Below are 20,475 nucleotides of genomic sequence, written 5' to 3'. Positions count from 1 at the left end.
AATTCAAATAATTTGAAGTATGAAAAGGCATTTAATGCACACCCTGTTTTAAAAATTACCACTTAATAAATCTTCCACATTAGTTTAAATTAGGTGCTTCATTTTATTTTTTAAAAAAAGAACAAGGAAGAAAACAGAGCCAACAGAATGTGGATGATTCGCTTATGCCTGGTGTTTGAATTCAGTCCAGATTGTTGGCAAGCATTGTACCATCAGTACTCTGTAAAATGAGGTTTAAGTATTTATTATTCTCCAGATTTGGTTTTAATTTGGCACTCTTACTCAGGAGTATATTTTAAATCTAATTGTGATGGATCTGACTTGGGAGCATGTTTGATGCTGAATTTGAGTTATCGAAAATAAAATAGTTTTATTTTTCATATATCTGACATTCCTTACCTGTTCTTTTTCTGTTAGGCTGAATAGTGCCTCTTCAGTTGAATTTGTCTTATGTTTTATTTACGAACAGAATTGAAAGCAAAATTTATAAAGTATTTGTGCAATTGGAAGATATAATTAAAAATCATTTAAAGTATTATTTGCTGTAAACATAACCTATAATCTTCTCCATACGTATGAGTTAAGTTGTTGATTGTGAGATTATTATCTTCCCTTAAATATGTTATAATCTCTGTAGTTGGCTCTCATATGTTTAAACAAATGTTACTTTTAATTATGAGAATTTGATGTGATCTTTGAAAATTGGTTCAAGCAGTTTACCTCACCAAATGCATTGTAAACAGGGAACATATCAGGGAGAGGATAGTTGGCACAGTGTGACACTGTCGGTATATGGTTAAGCATTTATTTATATTGCTGTGCTCAATCAGCTTACTAGCATGGATAGTGTGAAAAGGAACATGAAATAGGTTTGAAGAATGAACTAGATGGGTATTGTCAATAATAGAAATCTGAGTTATTGGAAATGCACAAAGAGAATACAATGGAGTCATGGACAAGATGAAGTGAAAGTGTTCACCTGTCTGAAACTATTACTTTGGCACTCTAAGGCGTGGGAATATTTTTGGGAGTGTGCAATTATCATTCCTTTCAATGAAATGGCAGTATGGATCCTGTCTTCCTACCTTATAGTAGCTGATGTTATTGAGAACCATTTTCAAAACATGCAGAAGCAGTTTCCAGAGTATTACCGATGTTATTTTATAATTGCTGGCTAATGTTCTCTCCCTGGAGAAAGTGAGGACTGCAGATGCTGGAGATCAGAGCTGAAAATGTGTTGCTGGAAAAGCGCAGCAGGTCAGGCAGCATCCAAGGAGCAGGAGAATCGACGTTTCGGGGATTCCTGAAGAAGGGCTCATGCCCGAAACGTCGATTCTCCTGCTTCTTGGATGATGCCTGACCTGCTGCGCTTTTCCAGCAACACATTTTCAGCTCTAATGTTCTCTCCCTGTCTTGTTTTCACTCTCTCATCATCTTCAAGTACTTTATTTTATTCCATGTCTCAAATTCAGAATTTCACTGAGTTGAAATATCTCAGGAACTCACTGTCCACTGTGTTTGTATAATATCATGCCACTATTCTAGAGCTTACATGGGCTTGTATACATTCCAAAATTTCACCACAGTTTAGCTTCAAATTGGGAAATATGAAAACAGCCTTTGGTTTTACATATACAGTTGTAACACCACAAGGTTGATGTACAAACTAAAACTTCAAACCATATGTGGCAACATCTACATTGCACAGTTTAAACAATACAATGAGTCTGATCTTTCAGTTGGTATGAGATCCATTCATTGCAAAATCATGTATCCTCCCTAAAGGAATGTGTAAGAAGAATTTCCCCATAGGGATTTGGGTATTATGTCTGGGGAAAACCTGGATACAGTGGAAAGTTGTGTATGTTGCAGCAAATGCATGTGAATACTTAACTTCTCAATTCTCCAAAGATTAAGTCCTTTCCCATAGTAACAAAGAATGGACTCAGTGAATCCAAATTATCAGAACATGGAGATATCCTCCCAATACTGCCATCATCAGAAACACATTTCCAAAGGTGTGAATACCAATTCTCCACTCCGCCTTGAAGAAATGAATTGGCTATTGCTGAGTAGCTGGGGTATATAAGTGTTTTTTCTCCATTGCTATAAGCAACCTTTGAGTCATGTTGCTTCAAGCAAAAACAAAGACCAGACCTTCAGATATCGAACAGTCTCAATACCAGTCAACTAACTGCTTTCCCTTTTCCTACCTATTTTTGCTGGTCCTCCAAAGTTTGGACATATTTGATATTGGATAGGCAGTGAAGAAAGACTCACTTTTTCACCATTATTGAGTTTCAGAAGAAAGTTTCTAAATTTCAATGCTGAGACTTGTTCACAACCACACAACAAATAATATGTTTCAGGGATTAAGAGGCAACTCACTACTAGAACACAAAGGCATAAAAATACTTTGCCATACCACCATTGATACCTTCTGTAAATTGAATATCTTCTGATTGGAAAAAAAAGAAAATATGGGATGTTTCTTCAAATTCAAAAGCAGGAATCATACCTTCACTCAGTTAAATTAGAAAAGAAAAATTCTCTCCGTACTATAAATCACCAAAAGTAACATGAAGTTTATGATCTGATGATTCAGAGCAAATGAACAACTTGCAGTGGGTCAGAGGAGGACTTTTCAAATTGTTGTACACATGCAGTAATAATTTAAAGGATTTAAAATTCTTGGCAAATCCCTTTATGGCTTCTTCCTTCCTTTCTAATTCCTCCAGCCCTTACAACCTTCTGTGATCTTTGTATTCCTTTAACTTTGATCTTTAATCCATTCCCTACTTATTTCAACCCATTTGTTCATCCACGTAAATTAAAAGCATGAAATTATACTTTCTTATCCTTCTAACCTCTTTTAGGACCCTCCTTCAAACTTACTTCTAACCCAGTTATAGCTAACATGACTTGTAAACAGTACAGCTAAGATAAATCAGCAGCAATATTGCAAGGTTAACAAGAACATCAGAGATACTGTAAGAAATATCTTAGTTTCATGTAAAGAATTATCAACATTTATAATGGTTCAGGGTAGGTGGAAGTGAAAGTCTTTCACTTATTTAATTGTGGGGGTTGACAGTGTGGTGCTGGAAAAGCACAGCAGGTCAGGCAGCGTCCGAGGAGCAGGAGAATTGACATTTCAGGCAAAAGTCCTTCATCATTGCTGAATCATGAATGGCTCAGACCAGAGATGTCAATTCTCCTGCTCCTCGGATGCTGCCTGACCTGCTGTGCTTTTCCAGTACCCATCTTAACTCTGATCTCCAGCTCCTGCAGTCCTCACTTTCTCCTGCTTATTTAATTGTGCCTTATACAGCATGATCTGACTCAGTCATTCTTTGAAGTTATTTCCAACAATATAATGGCAAATTCTGTAAATTTCTAAATGATGCATTATGGAAATTGTTGAACTTTGGTTGTAATTAGATTAGTTAACTCAGCCATATAATGTCCAGTGCCCTCTGAACTGAACTTAAAAGGTTTGAACTGGACAGAATGTGAGAATTCTTGAAGATATATAGTCAGTAATCCAATTCAGGTACTGAAGGTTCTGAATCACATCTGGCATTTAATCTTAACTCTCAGTTCATTTTTCAATAACTGATTAAAATTAAGCGTAACCATTGCATAGCTAAAGAGGCCACTACAATCTTGCAGGGTCTTTTATTTGAAATAGCAGATGACGTTTGAAACAAAGTTTATACTTCTGGAATTTGCTTGCATTTTGTACGAACAATTAGAAAACTGTATCGAGAGTGTGGCGCTGGAAAAGCGCAGCAAGCCAGGTAGCATCCAAGGAGCATAAGAATCAACGTTTCGAGCATAAGCCCTTCATCATTCAGCAATGATGAAGGACTTTTGCCCGAAACGTCGATACTCCCGCTCCTCGGATGCTGCCTGACCTGCTGTGGTTTTCCAGCAACACGCTCATGATTCTGATCTCCAGCATCTGCAGTCCTCACTTTCTCCCAATTAGAAAACTGTGATCCACTGATTTACAGTATACTTTTTAAGGTGACTATGAATTGTCTTCCTCTTGAAGCAGGCAAACATAATGCAGTTAGACGGATACTGACCCAAAACCCCCATTGCAAGACCTCCTAATGCGATACCCATAGCATTACCCCTTTCTTCATCATTAGTATAAACACTGGCCAGCATCCCCATACCTGTGTGAGAAAAGAGAGACCTGTCAGTCTGTGTAAATGTCTATGAAATATTAAAGTGTTTTTGACCTTGGAAATACAACATGACTTCTCAGTGAAGTAAATACAGAATGAATTCTCAATGTAACTATTGCATAATTCCTAAACAATGAGAAATCAAATTCAAAAAGAAAATTAAATTGTTTGCAATGCTAAAAAATATTAAATTTGTATTTTAATGAAGATTATCTGTACTGTGAAACAACTGGAAACCATTGAACACAAATATGATTATCAAATTACAGTTAGTTATTAGGCCAACATCTCTGATAAAGTTTTACATGGATGCTTGGTTCTTCTAAAGATGTTTAGTTACAGTGTTATTGTCCTATTACTTTGGAAATTTTTCCTTACCTGCCACAGAGGAACAGGATGAGCCGATACCCTGCAGAGATCTGGCTAAGAACAGTAAAACGTAACTCTTTGAGAAAGCAAACACTGCAGGGATAAGATGATGTGAGAGTGTTATCCAAAAATATTTAATCCAAGAATTGCAACTAAATCCAAATTCTCTGTGAAACTAAACCTAACTTTACTTTTAATGGAGAGAGGAAGGTGGGAAAGCAAACAATCCACTCAAAGGAAGCGAGTTGGAACTTCAAGTATAGAACAAGGTTTTGTATGTTATTATTATTCAGATTTTGAATTTAACTGTGGATGGTTGCATTTCCTGAACCTTTGAATAGTTGTTAGTTACATCTAGACAAGGGCTGTCAGATCCAACAGTTAGGTTCAGCATGCCTACCTGATCCCATTTGCCAGGCTTCTGATTCTGCACTCTCATCTTGAGCCTCAGTTTCCCCAAACATCTTTCCTCCTCCACCAGGATGCTGGGATTGACTCTATTTCCCATTTTGATTAACCAGCCCCTAATACCTCCCTTGGATGTCTCCAACTGTACAAATACCTCCCCATTTTGACGCTCTCCCCTGAGAAACCTCATCTGCCTAGGTCACCCACTCAACAATTCCCCATCACTGGGCATTGATCTATCTTATCTGACTAGCTCTTTGCCCAGCTGGAAGTGAAACCTGCCAATTGGACTGGTTTCCTGATTTGGAGCCAAAGGATGGTGTCACATACAATGTATTAGACTAATATTCCAAAGGTCTGAGGACACTGGAGACTTCCAGGTTCCATACGCCTTATTGACTTCCCCTGCCTCCATTTGTGGTTTCCTCAACAAATTACTGACCTACATGTTTAAGATCAAATCGACTTTGACCCAGCATGAGCTCAATAAGAGTTTGATCTTTATTGCCATCCAAATTGTATATCATCTTCAAAAAGAAAGTGCAAACAACCAAGATCCTTATTCAATTAGATATTTGAATGGATTCATGATTATGTTAAAAGGATACTGTGTCACACAGACAATAAGGATTCTAACCTTGTTAATGGCTTTAGATAAATAAAAAATAAAGTTGAAGTACTTACTAACTGTTGATATGAACATGATGATGAACCCTGCAAACATTGGAATTTGATATCCTATCCTGCAAACAAAAGAAGTATCCAATTTACATTGTTCATAAGTACCTGTAAAAAACAATTCACAAAAGCTAAAAGGTGCCCTTTTCTAAGTAGACAACTCAAGGAAAATTTAAAATCTTATACAAAGAATATTGTGACTATATAGATACATCTATATGTGAACAGTGATTTTTATACATACAGGAGGCAAGACTATATGCATACTTGTGTCGTAGGCAGTGTTAGTTGTTTCTGATTTTAAACAGTCAATCGTTTTTGAAAGATTTACCAGGGAAATGAATACATTAATGAAACAAGATAGGAAAAAACAAAGACTTATTCTGAGAATAAGCTAAATTTTGTAATGGCCACTAAGGTATTGTTACAAATTGCAAGCTTGAAATCTAAGCTTGAAACAATGTCTAACTGCCCCTGAACTTCTGTACAGCCAGTCATCTGTATGGGCACTCACACCTGCACACATACTCATCTACACAAGTAAATATATTCTCCTGCTATCAAACATATTTATTTACTCATGAGCACTCTCCCATTCTCTCCTTTTATGATGGGTACATTTGGGCTATAATTGCACATACATAAATTCTCCTTTACAATACACTGTCAAACTATCAAATGTGCAAGAAATAAAACATTTTGTTTTATCATCTTCATACATATACAAGTAAACATTCTCACATACAAAATCTTGTTCATATGCACCCATAATCAAGGATAGACCCTTTTCAAAACTAGGAGAGAGTGAGGACTGCAGATACTGTAAAGTCAGAGTCAATAATGTGTGAAGCTGGAAAGAGCACAGCCGATCAAGCAGCATCAGAGGAGCAGGAGAGTCGACGTTTTGGTTTGGGACCCTTCATCAGGACTCATGAATGTACTGATGACCTGAAATCTGACTGCCCTGCTCCCCTGATGCTACTGGACTGTGCTTTTCCCTTTCAAAACTATGCAGACTAACATAAGTAATGAATTGTAGATTTACATTTTGGACACATTTTTGTTCCATTATAGCAGTTGAAGAGTTACCTGTGCAGAAACTAATGTGGTAGACTATCATCTTTGCCACATGAGTATCATTTGAACAGAGTTCAGAAAACACAATGGGCAGAATTTGTACAGACCTATATGATGTGAACAATGGTGAGAAATCTGGGAAAAATGCAAAAGTAGTCAGGTGAGTTCTCTCGATGTCGGAAGCAACCTTTTTTCAATTCACTTGGGAGACTTGGGCATTGCCGGCTGGGCCAGCATTTATTGCCCATCCCTAGATGCCCTTGAGAAAATAATAGTGAGCTGCCTTCTTGAACCATTGCTGTACATGCATTGTAGGCAGACCCACAATGCTGTTACGGAGTGAATTTCAAGCTTTTACACAGTTACACTGAAAGAACAGTAATATATTTTCAAGTCAGAATGCTTGAATGGCTTTGAAATGAATTTGCAGGTGGTAGTGTTCCCATGTATCTGTTACCTTTGTCCTTTTACATGGAAGTGGTGAGCGTTTGTAAGGTGTTGTCTGAAAATCTTTGGTGAATTTCTTGTAAATTGTACACATGGCTGCTACTGAGCTTTGGTGATGTAGAGAGTGCATGCTTATGGATGTAATGCCAATCAAATAGGCTGTTTTGTCCTGGATGATGTCAAGCTTCTTGAGTGTTGTTAGAGCTGCACTCATCCAGGCAAGTGGGGAGTATTCCATCACACTCCTGATGTTTGCCTTGCAGATGGTGGACAGGCTTTGGAGAGCAAGGAGGTGAGTTACTTGATGCAGTATTCCTAGTCTCTGACTTGCTCTTATATGCACTGTATTTATATAATGAGTCCAATTGAATTTCTGGCCAATGGTAAACCTAGGGATGTTGATAGTGGGAGATTCAGTGATGGTAACAGCATTGAATATCAAGGTGGGTAGATTGTCTCTTATTGGAGATGCTCATAGCCTCGCATTTGTATGACAAAGTTACTTGCCACTTTTCAACCTAAGCCTGGACATTGCCTAGACCTTGTTGCATTTGATTATGGACTGCTTTAGTAACTGAGGAGTTGCAAATCATGCTGGATGTTGCACCAATCATCAGCGAACATCCCCACTTCTGACCTTATGATGGAGGGAAAGTCATTGATGAAGCAGCTGAAGATAGGGCCTAGGACACTACCCTGAGGAACTCCTGCAGAGATGTCCTGGAGCTGAGATGACTGACTTCCAGCAACTACAACCATCTTCCTATGTACCAGATATGGGACTCTAACCAAAAGAGAGTTTTCCCCGATATCCATTGATTCCAGTTCTACTTGGGCTCCTCGATACCATACTCAGTTAAATGCAACCTTGATGTCAAGGGCTGTCACTCTCTGATCACCTATACCTTTATGTAAGATGACTGGTATACATGTTTGCCCGAAACATCAATTTTCCTGCTCCTTGGATGCTGCCTGACCTGCTGTGCTTTTCCAGCTCCACACTCTGGATTCTAATCACCAGCATCTGCAGTCCTCACTTTCGCTTACATGTTGCATCTACCCAGTCAGTATCTCCATTTGTCCCTCATGCACACATCTATCTTCCCTGCAATGCGTTTAGTGAGTTCTACATGTGTAAGTTCTTCTGGAAAGAACATTTTCCTTTGATTAGAAATTTACGAGTGAAATTATAATCTTATTTAACCATCTGATAAACTAACCAGGAAATCAATTCTACCCCCTCCTCTCAGCCCTGCACATTCTCACCTTGGGCACTCAAAGTGTGAGACTAACAGCTGGGAAGAGTAAATGCAACAGGCAGACGGTTTAGAAACTGGAGCCTCTCAGCAGATCAGTCAACAGCCATGGAGAGAGTGTTGAGCTTCCAATAGTTCTGAGAGTGGTTTCAACCAGAGAAAGCAACTAGCCTGTTCTCCCCATATACCCCTGTCATCTTGGGGCTTCCAGCACTTTTACTTTTATCATCATCTCTTATCGCCTGTGAAGTTAGTATAGTTTGTTCATTAAGAGGAGATTCATTCATGACAGATGACACTGCAGGAAGTGCAAGTTTTATGGTTAGAGCCAATGACTCACCTGTTTGTTAAGGGCCCTATGAAGGGGTTTGTTACCAGTTGGACAGTGGCCTTTGAAGCAAACAACAAGCCAACTTGGACATTTTCATTCAGCAAGTACTTGTCTTTCTTCAAGCAGCTGCTGTTCGAATCGGCTGTCCCAGTCGCATTGGTCACTGAGGAGGTTGTTGTTGTGAAAGTCTGCTGTATATCACCCGGCCTGCTTTCCCGCTCGGTGATCATTGTCGAGTTGTCATAGTAGGAAAAGATTTTCTGAAATCGAGTCGCGGAAACCACGCCAGGGGTTTGGGTGGGGCTTTCCTCCAGTGGTTGGTGATGAAGAGCATACAGGTAACTGGGAATGATGGGCACTGTAAAACATCAGGCAGTTAGCAAATTCAGACAGCTCTTAGCCAGAAGCTGTAAGCGCACAAAGAACACGATAAAAACAAAAGGTGGATTGATAAGTGATTGTACTTGTCCAGAGTGGAACTTACTAGGTTCACCTACTGCAACAATTCTAGCGGAACCTCCTAGTATCCCTAATTGGGGGAGGGGGGGACAAATTTGATTACAAATGTTGGCAATTTACAATAGCCTAGACAGTAAGAGGCAGATTATACACTGGGAACTGGACCCCGACCATTCCCATCGCTCTATTGAAATGGTGTAAACCTAGCCTCAACACTTGAATGGTTACAATTTCGATCAATTCCAGTTTTATTCCCATTTGTCCAGTTTTATCCTCATGACACGCTTCAGTTTCCACTTTCTGAGGTGGAGAGTAGATATTGCTGTGAATGTGGTTCCTCTGTCTGTCAATCGAGGTGACAGTGTAACTACAACTGAAGTTGTCGGTCTTCCTGAGTAGGCAGAGGAACACGCCGTTCTCCCAAGTGAAGGTATTAGACCTTCCCCATGAACCACACCCAGCAAAGTCATATCAAACTGTCATCGTTTTCCAATGACCTGATGGATGATCCTGACCCAACGGTCCAAGAATCTCTGAAAAGGACCCAGCCACAATGATCTTTGCTTTAGAGGGATTGTATTACACTTGGTGTGTATCAGATAAGCGAGACTGACGATGATAAATTCGAGAGGTGGGGGGAGGTGATCACTCTGGGACTGACAGAGGGAGAGGGAAGGGAAGGGTCCCAGCCTCCAGCATTCCCCCTGACAGGTACATCTCCAACTGTCCCCCATTCACCTTGAATGAGTTGTCCCAATAATCATTCTTGAACCGATAGTGCACCCTTATTCCTTCCCTTTGATGCCGTCTGCCCCTTTATTTACTGATCTTTCTGAATTCGGAACTTGTTCCCATGGCGATGGTTCAGTATTAATCCCAGTGTTGTGAGCTGACCCCAACAAAGCGACTCGACCCGGCTGCACGTCACCAAAAACGTCGCGGAATAGATGGAGATATAAACGAACTCAACGAATAGTCCACTGCAGCCCGATGTCTGAGCTCCCACCTCTGTCCGGAAACAAGTTGTGTTGTTGGATATTCTCCGCTTTCTCTCTGTTCGTTTCGGAGAGAGGTGGTGTACCCAACACTGAGCTGTGTGACATCTGCAGCAGGCCGGAGATGGAAAATGGGAGGGAGACACTCTCTCTGTTAATCGAATCATGATGTTCGATCAACAATCTTCCAGTAAAACAGCCACTGCCATCCAATCCGAGGTAAAGAGGCCATGTAGCTCCTTGTGAACCCTTTCCCAGCATTTCGTTACACCCTGGCTAACCTGTGGGCCTAACCTCATAACCTGCTATATCTTTTCACCAACAGAAGTTTGCCGACCCAGCGGCGAGTGCGCTGTTGCTGAGGATTCCCGCAGTGGCACAAGAGCAAAAGTTCAGGTGGGAAGCTGTCCTCAGCTGCACTCCTCCCATTTCAGGCTTCAGTGCTAATTTCTGCTCCCAAATTCACTGACGATATTCCTTTTTGTTTTCAGCTTAAAAAGTTGCGGTAGAAGTTAAACAGCTCGTTGTCCGACAATCCGCGTTCCCTCTGCTACCTTCTCCCAGAAACTTCCCCAGAGGGAAAGCTGCAGACACCAGAGAACGCAACTTGTTTCCGGACGATCTGAGAAGCTGGGAGGAGGTGAGGGCTGCAGGTGCTGGAGATCAGAGCTGAAAAATGTGTTGCTGGAAAAGCGCAGCAGGTCAGGCAGCATCCAGGGAACAGGAGAATCGACGTTCCGGGCATGAGCCCTTCTTCAGGAAGGATCTAAGAAGCTGTGCAGTCACATTGCAAATAGACTTTTCCCAGCTCGTGACAACCCTCCCCCGCCCCACCAATATCTTCAAATGTTCGATTCAATCCTGCTCCTTTATCTAAATCTCGGAAATATAACCCTGGTATTGGTATCCACCTATCATTCTAACTAATTTTCATTGCACTTCCTCATTAAGACCATAAGACACAAGAGCAGAATTAGGCTATTTGGCCCGTCCCGTTTGCTCCACTGTTGGATCATCGCGGATATGTCTCTCAACGCCTGACTGTTCCCTTAACCTCCCATCTCCTTACTAATCAAGAAGCCATCTATCTCGCTCTCTCAAAGAAACTCAATGCTTGAGCTCTCTCTGTCAATGAGTTCCACATATTCACCATTCTATGGCTGAAGAAATTCCTTCTTATCTCAATTCTAAAGGGGCACCCTTCACTCGGAGGCTGTGCCGTCCGGTCTTAGTATTTCCTATTACACCTTGTCCAGTCAATTGTATCCAGGTCTCTCAGTATTATGTAACTTGCAATGAGATTCCCCCCTCTCCTCCCATCCTTCTAAATTCCATTGAGTACACACCCAGGGTCACTTCTCAGATGACAAGTTCTCCATCGTTGGGCTCATTCTTGTAAACCTCCTCTGGACCCCTCCAAGGCCAGCACATCCTTCCTTAGCTCGGCGTCCAAAACCGCTCCCCATATTCCAAATGCGGTCTGATCACAGCCTTATGCGGCCTCGGCGGTACATATTGTATTCTATCTGTCACATCTTTGTTCAGACTCCTAGCCTGTCCAAGTCCTTCGGCAGCCTCCTCTCGAGGCCAATATACCCTTTCTAGGGAGTAGTGCGCAGAAGTGAACAACATCCCAATACTGTTTAGCCACGGATGGGACTTAACTGGATTTATAAACCCTTGTGTCCTCAGTCTCTAGTTTTTGTCCCTGGCCACGATCATTTAACAATTTGCCCATATGGATGCTTTGCGATGTTTTGCCATTGAGAAGGTATTTAGTTATACGCCTTTTATGATTTGAAGTGGCTGACCTCACACTTAGCTACATTAAAATCCATTTGCCATATAGTTTTGCCCCTCTAATTCCACTTTAACCTGCATTAGAAGGTTGTCTAGTTTTGCTATGTTGGCAAACTTACACGTGTAATTCTACCATCCAAATCATAATGACTGAATAGCTGAAGCTGCCAATTTGAAAAGGTGCCTTTAATTGAATCGAGCCCTCGCTGTAGCTTTCACGTTGCGAATGAGTCCACTGAGCTAACTGACAACCGCCCATAACATCCACAGCCACTCCTTAGTTCATTAATTCAGTCGCATAGATTCATCGGGCATGACCTATACTTTACAAATCCAATATTGTCCTCACTGATCATTTGAACATTTTCTAGATAATTGGTCACTCAGTATGGACGGAAACAACCCTTGCTGCCTGTAATCAAAATCAGATATGTCTCAATAGCATCTAAAATCTGAAACAAGATGTTTGCAAGCTGCACACGTGAAAGCAAGCAAGTGCGGAGGTTTCTTACCAGAATGAGACATTTGAAGAACTTCAGTTCGGTGGATAATCTCAGAAAAGTAGTGGTAACGCTCTGAGAAACCTGGTGGAGATGTTCTACAATTCCAGGAAGAGAGAAACTGAGGAGATTTGGAATTAGCACAGGGATCAGGGATGCACGATCTAAAAGGTCGGTGGAGTCGGTGGAATCTCGACAAGACAGTTAAACCTATTCTCTAAGGTTTGCAAGAATCTGGGGAAAGAGCAGTGCTGAGGGCCTAATGGGACAGCTCATGTGTGACACGTAGGACTGACACTGTAATGTGAAACCCCACAAATGGCAGTGGCTACATTGCGTACAATCCGAAATACACTTCCTGTATTGTCTGAAGTTGCAAGCCTTAAAGTAAGGATTGCCGGTCAACTGGAGCAGTGAAGCTGGGTAAACATCACAAGTAATAGCACTGGAAATAGTGATAACCATGCCATGGCTGATCCAAAGGCTGGCAGCATTTCGCCAGGTGGTGCACCAACCCAGACGGACAGAGGTTTTCTTGGACGGAGGGAGGGTGAAAAGTTCCAGGAGGGTACCTAGGGGACAGTGTGCACTAATCCCAACTGGAGAGCAACTCCAATGCTGAACATATCGATCCTGTCCAGATTCAATCACCTATTCTAACCCAGTGCTGCTCCTCCCTCACGAAAAGTCAAATTAAACAACTTTATACCAGAATAACACCGTTAGTTAAATCCTGTTATCGACTACAAATCAAAAGTTTTAATCTTTTTTATCGATACATTAAGTATCATTCACCATTTATCACTTTTGCTCAGGTCCTGGTTGAGCAATTAAAATTGACTATTTTTTTTACCAAAATTCAGCGGTTTTCCACAAAGTGCACAGAATCCTGGATCTCCCTTCCCCTTTTCAAAACAAGTGTCAAATGTAGAATGAACCTTTCCTTGATTTGGGCCAGCCCAGAGCCCCCGGCTCCAGTTTAACTTCCGTGCAGTGTAACTCCCTGACTCGGTGACTTACCCACCACGGTCAGCAGCATGTTATCAAGGAGCAGCGCCACAAACACTATGAACAGGATCAATTTCCGAGATTGGCGACCTTCCCTCAGCCAACGTAAAAAACTAAACTCCTTCAGTCGCTGCAGTCCATCCATCATCACTTGTGCTGCTCAGGGTAACTTCTAGAAGGACGAGAAACATAAACCCCGTTAGTAATAATAGCCAGCACTCATCACCACTGACTCTGAATGTCGGCGCAAACGCGAACTCCAAATGACAACCAGATGCATTGCAACAGGAAGCGTATGTTTGCTGTTGTAATGCAATGGCACAGAATGAGGGGTAAGAGTCGAAATGAAAACCCCTTGTACAAGCACCGCTCACCTTGAATTGAATCGAACGGGGCTGTGTTACTAAAAGCTGCTTCTGTCCCCGACAGCTCCAAGTGTGTGAAAGAGAGCCATGCAGTCAGTGGGCAGGACCAGGGAGGATTGCTCCGAGCTGCTGACGCCACGATTCCTCCCATTCACCGCTGCTTCTTGTTGACGTGGGGTGGGGTGCGGAGGGAGGAACGGGCTTGACAAGGCGCCAAGTGGGGCGGTCATTTACAGACAGCGGGCCAGTCCACCCCTCCTATTTACTCCACTATTATTCCATGACAAAATCAAAGTTCAGATTCCATTTCGCCCTCCCTTCAATCGGCACTCACCCACAGCAACTTACATCACGCTATGATGCATTTCCCAGAGAATGAACGGGCCACTGTTTACGTACGAAACTAAAAATCCTGCAATCCGTTAAGTCAGGCCACTTACGGCACAACGAACAGTGCAAGGGTCGGGTCTTAACTCCCAACTCGAATGAACAAATACCATCTTGCCACCTTCTCAAATAATTCTCTCTCCCCCACCCCAAACCGTCCTGCCTATGCCCACCTTGCAATGAAAGGTTTGAAAAGCAAATAGGTTTCTAATCTGAGCATTGTTGCAAATTTCATTCCAATTTCTTTCTACCTCGATTATTAACAAGGGCAGGATAAGCATCAATTCCCCGCGGCAGTGCTGCGGTTCAGTGCTGGTCTGAGGAAATGAGATGGGATTGTTTATGGGTTTTTTAAAAAGCACAGACACTCAGATTGATGATGACCAAAGATAACGCAATCATCACCTTGTAATAAAACATTTTCAAGTCCAAGGAGCACTCAATCACCAGCAAAACAGGCTAATCAAAGCATTTGAACTTTATTTAGTTAACTGAATAAATTAATAAGAAGTCTGTTATGTCAAAGTTTTCCATCATCGTGAAGAATTTGTGAGTTATCGTGTTTTAATGCAATTGCTTCGTGAGTAATCTTTGAGACTAATAGCTTCTCATCAATTATTTTGCCAAGTAATGGCACAGATGGTTGGGCTGAACGTTACAGTTAAGGATATTCCTTGCACGCGTTTGTTCAGAGAGTTTCTGTGGGCTCTTGAATTGAAAGTTGCTGTCAGCCAATTGTCGAAAACGTGCAGCAGCTTCTATGGGGTAGGTGGAGCTGTGTGATCATGCAAGTAATCGTTTCATTTCTTAAGCAAGCAAATTGAAGATTAGTTTTTGGATTGTGCAGAGTTTGAACCGGGACTGTCAGTTAAAATATTTAGATTAGATTACATTACAGTGTGGAAACAGACCCTTCGAGCCAACAAGTCCACACCGACCCGCTGAAGCGCCACCCACCCATACCCCTACATTTACCCCTTACCTAACACTATGGGCAATTTAGCGTGGCCAATTCACCTGACCTGCACATCTTTGGACTGTGGAGAACGTGCAAACTCCACACAGTCAATCGCCTGAGGCGGGGATTGAACCCGGGTCTCAGGTGCTGTGAGGCAGCAGTGCTAACCACTGTGCCACCGTGCCGCCCCTTTACATTTGATTCAATGTAAAGTAAGATACAGAACAGGAAAAAAGAAAATAAAGTAAAGCTTGGATTAACAGACAAAGGTGAATGAAAACAAAACCTTCAGCAACTACTAAAACGCATAAAAGTGTGTGTGTACATAGGAGACTCCATACCTACAAACGTTGGTTTTTACCGTCAGATCACCTATTCAGTAATAAATAAAATAGCCAACCCTCTTGAAAGTGTAAAGGCAAAATACTGTGGATGCTGGAAATCTGAAACAAATACAGAGAATGCTGGAGAAACTCAGCAAGTCTGACATCATCTGTGATGAGAGAAACAGTTAATATTCTGAGCCTGGCACAACTTCTTCAGAATTGAAGTAAGAACAGTACTGTGGAACAGGCATACAAACTAGAAATGATAACTTTGTTTCTCCATAGATGTTGCCAGACCTGCTGAGTTTCTCTAGAAAGGGTACTTACTTCTTTCTGATGTATGTAGTTCATATCTATGTCAATGCAGCAATTTTATGTCATTTAATGTATTTAAGTGGGGAGACAGACAGTGAGGTATGATTTCTGGAATGGTTTTGGAGAGGTCTTGCAGCTTGTACACATACCGCATCTTTATCTCCAGAGGCAGTTACCTGAAATTCTTTCCATAAAATTAACAGTAAATACTCATTATATGTCCCATAAAACTTAACTCAATATCTGATGATGACTTACATGGAGTAAAATAAATATGGCCAAGCACTGGGAGAGGATTTGTGTTGTAGCCTTCTGGAATATTTTCTTTTTGTCATTGGTTTATTGGGTGTGAGGGTGCCTGGTAAGACCAGTATTTAAGTATTCATCTCTAACTGTCCTTGAGAAGGTCGTGGTGAACGATTAACTTTGTCTATTACAATCTATCTGATGTAGGTACACCCACAATGCTGTTAGGAAGGGAGTTCCAAGATTTAAACCCAGTGACACTGAAGGAATAATAAAGTATTTACAAGTAAATGTTGCACAACATTTGGAAGGAAATGTGAAGATTGGTATTCCCATGGGTTTGCTTGTGTATCTTGGCTGCAGAGGTTCATAATTTGGATGGTGCTGTTGAAGGAGCTTGATGAGTTACTAAAATGCATCTTGCTGATGTTCACCTATGATGGAGCAAGTGAGGTAGCACCAATATATCTGATTGGTCTTGAATTGCGTTAAGCTTTCTGTTGTTGGCGTTCCTCTCATCCACATGAAATATACAAACCTAGAAATTGGAAGCAGGAATGGCAATTAGGCCCTTCAAGCCTGCTACATTATTCAATATCAGTCACGATCATGGCTTATACTCTATCTCAATGCCATATGCCCACTTTCTCCCCACACCCCTTGATGCCTTTAATGGGCACTGGTGCCATTACTGTGGAAAGAAGGAACAGTACTGGCGAGATGGTTCCAACTGAACCATGCCGGAAAAAATGTGCTGGTAAATTGTACAGGGAGCTGCATGTAGTCATATATAGTGCAGTGTACTGCAGTATTGTGGCAAAAGGTTCACATGAGGGAGCTATAAAAGTTAAACAGAAAGGACAATAAAATGGCGCAGGGTAATGATACATAATGACAACTAGAGTGTGAAAGAAATGGATAAAACATACAAATGTAAGACTGCTTTGGTAATTAAGGTCCAAAAAGAAAAATGATGAAAAGACAGAATTGAAGTTTCTTTGTCTGAATGCATATAACAAGATGGATACATTAATCTCACAAATAGAAATAAGTGAGTATGGTAGTCATTACAGCAATGTGCTTGCAAAGTAACTGCCATTGGGATCTGAATATTCAAGTGATCTGACATTTTGGAAGTAAAGAAACAAAGGCAATGGAAGTAGTGTAGTTACATTCATTATAAAGGAGATCATTACGTAGTGAGAAATGATCTTGGTCAGAGGATCAAAATGTTGAATTATTTTATTTAGAGATAAGATATAGCAAATCGAGGAATGGTGTGGTTTATACGCCCCTGGCAGTCGTTACACTGTAGGACAAAGTATAAATCAAGAAGTAGTAGGAATTTGTAAGAAACCTCCATGTAATAATCATGGAGGTTTTAAATTTCTTATTGATTGGCTGAATCCAACTGGCAAAAGTAAAAGTGCTCAAAAAGTGAATTTGGGCCAGTTTATTTGAGCAATGCATTCTGGAACCAATCAGAGAATACATTGTTTTAGTTCTGGTAACATGTCATGGAAAAGAACATTTCTGGCTTTGTGGTAAAGGAATCTCTAGTTAATACTAATCACAACATGATAGAATTCCACCTACAGTTTGAAAATGATAAATTTTCTCATATATTCATTGACAGATTTAGGCAGCACTGGGTAGGCCAGCATTCATTGTCCATCTTTAATTGCACAGTGGGCAATTAAGAGTCAACCACATTGCAGCAGGCCTGGATTCACATGCAGATCAGACCAGGTGAGGGTGGCAGATTTTCTTCCCTGAAGGACGTTAATGAACCAAATGAATTTTTCCTGATGATCCACATTGGTTTCATGGTCAACATGAGGCTATTAAAACCAGATTTTTAATTGAGTCCAAATTCCACTATCTGCCATTGTAGAATTCAAACTTGTGTTCCCAGACTATCTGGATTAGTAGTTTAGTGATAACACTGCCGTGCCATTGCCTCCCCCTATTTGTCTCAAACGGGCTTTTAAGCTTATATAAAGATATCTGAAAGGGTATAAAATAACAATTAGAATAGGAAAAATGTTAAAAGTTGAGATGATCGAGAAGCAATGGCAGAAACTGAGGCGATATTTAATAATTCTCAAATCTCAGAGGGATCATGTTTTGAGAAAAAAGATACGATGAGAATGATACACCAACTATGCTTAACCAAGGAAATTAAGTATATTATCAAATTGAAAGAAAAAATGTACAATCTACAAAGATTAGTGGTAGCCCAGAAGATTTGGAAAATTTTAGAAACTACCATGGAATTACTGAAAAAAGACTTATAATGAATGGGAAATTGGAATATGGGAGAAAGCTTGCCAGAGCATAAAATCAGACAGTAAAAGCTGCTGTAGGAACATAAAAAGGAAGTGTAGTTCACGCAAATATTGAGGTTTAGAGGGTGAGACTGGAGTTAAAAATGATAAACAAGGAAATGAAAGAAAAAATGAAGTTTTATATCTATTATTGCAGTAGAAAACATAGAAAGCATCCCAAGAAAATCGAGTGATAAGAGGGAGGGAGAAACATAAGACACTCATGCTTACCAGAGAAAAAGATGAAGTAAACTCTACTGGAATGATAGTTTCAGCCAACATTGTTATGTGAAAGGGAAATCACAATCAATGCATTTATTAGAATTCTTTGAGGATATAAAGCAAGCTGGTGTGAGGGGGAATGAGTAGATGTACTTATTTGGATTGCAGAAGATATTGATAAGATAGCACATAAAAGGTCACTTTTGACTTATGGGGGAGTCCATAACTAGGAGCCATAGTTTAATAACAATGAACCTTCCATTTAAAACAGTGTTTGGGAAGAATTCCTTCTTTTTTAGATCCATTAGTCCTTGTCATTTTTTTCATAGACAATAGTGTATATTGAATATACTGAAGGCCAACCCAGCCAGAAGTTTGGTCAATGTACATGTCAAAACTGGAGTTAAAACCTCAATCAGATCAACCTTGGATGGCAGAATAGGCTTAATGGGCTAATGACCTCTGCAAGCTTGTACTCTTTATGATCTTACGATTAACAATGAGATAGGAGCCAGGAAGTTTCAGAATCAAAATTTCAGTTTGTAAGAGGGAAACAGCTGGCTTCTGTTTTTCTGGTGCTGAATTGTAAAAAAAAATTAAATTGTACATGTTTTTATGTTAGATAATTGAGTCAGAAGGAATAACAAGATAGCTTCAGGGTCAGTAGAATTATTGGAATAAGATAGAAGGATGTTGCGTCAAACATATAGCACAAGAAGAAATTTAGTGCAGAGGGATTGCAGGGTGCCATCAGAATCTGAACTGAGGCCTCATGTTGAGAGGTAGCATCATGCAGTATGTAATGAAAAAAAGATCAGAAGAAATAGGACCAGGAGTAGGCCGTTTGGCCCTTCGAGCCTGGTCCGCCATTCAATAGGGTTATAGCTGATCCGACACTCATCAAATTCACTTCTTTGCTCTTTCCCCATAGCCCTTGGCAAGAAGCAACCTAAAGTAAAGCCTTGGTGACTGAAGGAAGCAATACTGACATGCATGCAAACTGATTACAAATGTGTATATTCTTCCCGAATCAGACAGCAAAAGTGCTTTGCTGGAAATGAACTAGGATTGTTTACACTCTTCTCTCCTTTTCCACAAAGGGACCAGGACTACGAGGCTTTGAATTCTGTAGATACTTTGGTTAAGGTGAAATATTTTGTTTCTATTAAAAATGGTTGTGTTTCAGTAACATTCTTCATCAACCTATAAATCCTGCTCCTGGATAATTGGATAATTGGATCTCAACGGAAAGGAAGGAAAGGTGGAGAGAAATTGATGAAACAAAATGGAAGGTCTATGACAAGATGGGAAGCAGGGTTTTGTATAAGATAATGGTTGTGAGCAGGTTAATTTGCATACTGTTTTGGCTCTACCTGTTCTACCTGATGTTAAATAGTCTGTGAGGAGAAATAAGAAATTCTACTCTACCTTTAGGAGGGAGCAGATCTACTTGTGCCAGTTCCCTAAAGTCTCAGTCCTAAGGCCTGACTAAATGTCATCTCCCAGACCATCCATAACCCCATCACCTCAGGGGATCTCCCATCCACCGCCTCCAACCTCATAGTCCCACAACCCCGTACCGCCCGTTTCTACCTCCTGCCCAAAATCCACAAACCTGACTGCCCCGGCCGACCCATTGTCTCAGCCTGCTCCTGCCCCACCGAACTCATCTCTGCATACCTCGACACGGTCCTGTCCCCCTTAGTCCAAGAACTCTCCACCTACGTTCGGGACACCACCCATGCCCTCCACCTGCTCCATGATTTTCGCTTCCCCGGTCCCCAACGCCTTATTTTCACCATGGA

The 20,475-nt window shown here is 40.9% G+C and overlaps 1 protein-coding gene across 4 annotated transcripts in view; it reads right to left on the bottom strand.

Moving 5' to 3' along the window:
* The window catches only part of slc18a2 (solute carrier family 18 member 2), a 35,928-nt gene extending 21,352 nt beyond the window's left edge, over positions 1-14,576 (bottom strand). The window contains exons 1-6 of one of the 4 annotated variants that reach the window (XM_043712839.1): positions 14,528-14,576; positions 13,537-13,696; positions 8,772-9,120; positions 5,658-5,716; positions 4,575-4,658; positions 4,092-4,184 (exon numbers count right to left, since the gene is read on the bottom strand). In XM_043712839.1, the coding sequence (XP_043568774.1) occupies positions 4,092-4,184; positions 4,575-4,658; positions 5,658-5,716; positions 8,772-9,120; positions 13,537-13,672 (721 nt within the window). In that variant the 5' untranslated portion in view covers positions 13,673-13,696; positions 14,528-14,576. Of the gene's footprint in view, positions 1-4,091; positions 4,185-4,574; positions 4,659-5,657; positions 5,717-8,771; positions 9,121-12,528; positions 12,638-13,536; positions 13,697-13,898; positions 14,482-14,527 lie in introns of those variants that run through there. The other 3 variants (XM_043712837.1, XM_043712841.1, XM_043712840.1) reach the window with 3 other exon arrangements.
* Positions 14,577-20,475: the final 5,899 nt, after the last annotated feature.

The sequence above is a fragment of the Chiloscyllium plagiosum genome, chromosome 22 (genome assembly GCF_004010195.1).
Source record: "Chiloscyllium plagiosum isolate BGI_BamShark_2017 chromosome 22, ASM401019v2, whole genome shotgun sequence".
NCBI classification, from domain to species: Eukaryota; Metazoa; Chordata; class Chondrichthyes; order Orectolobiformes; family Hemiscylliidae; genus Chiloscyllium; species Chiloscyllium plagiosum.
This window is presented reverse-complemented; position numbering and strand designations above follow the sequence as displayed.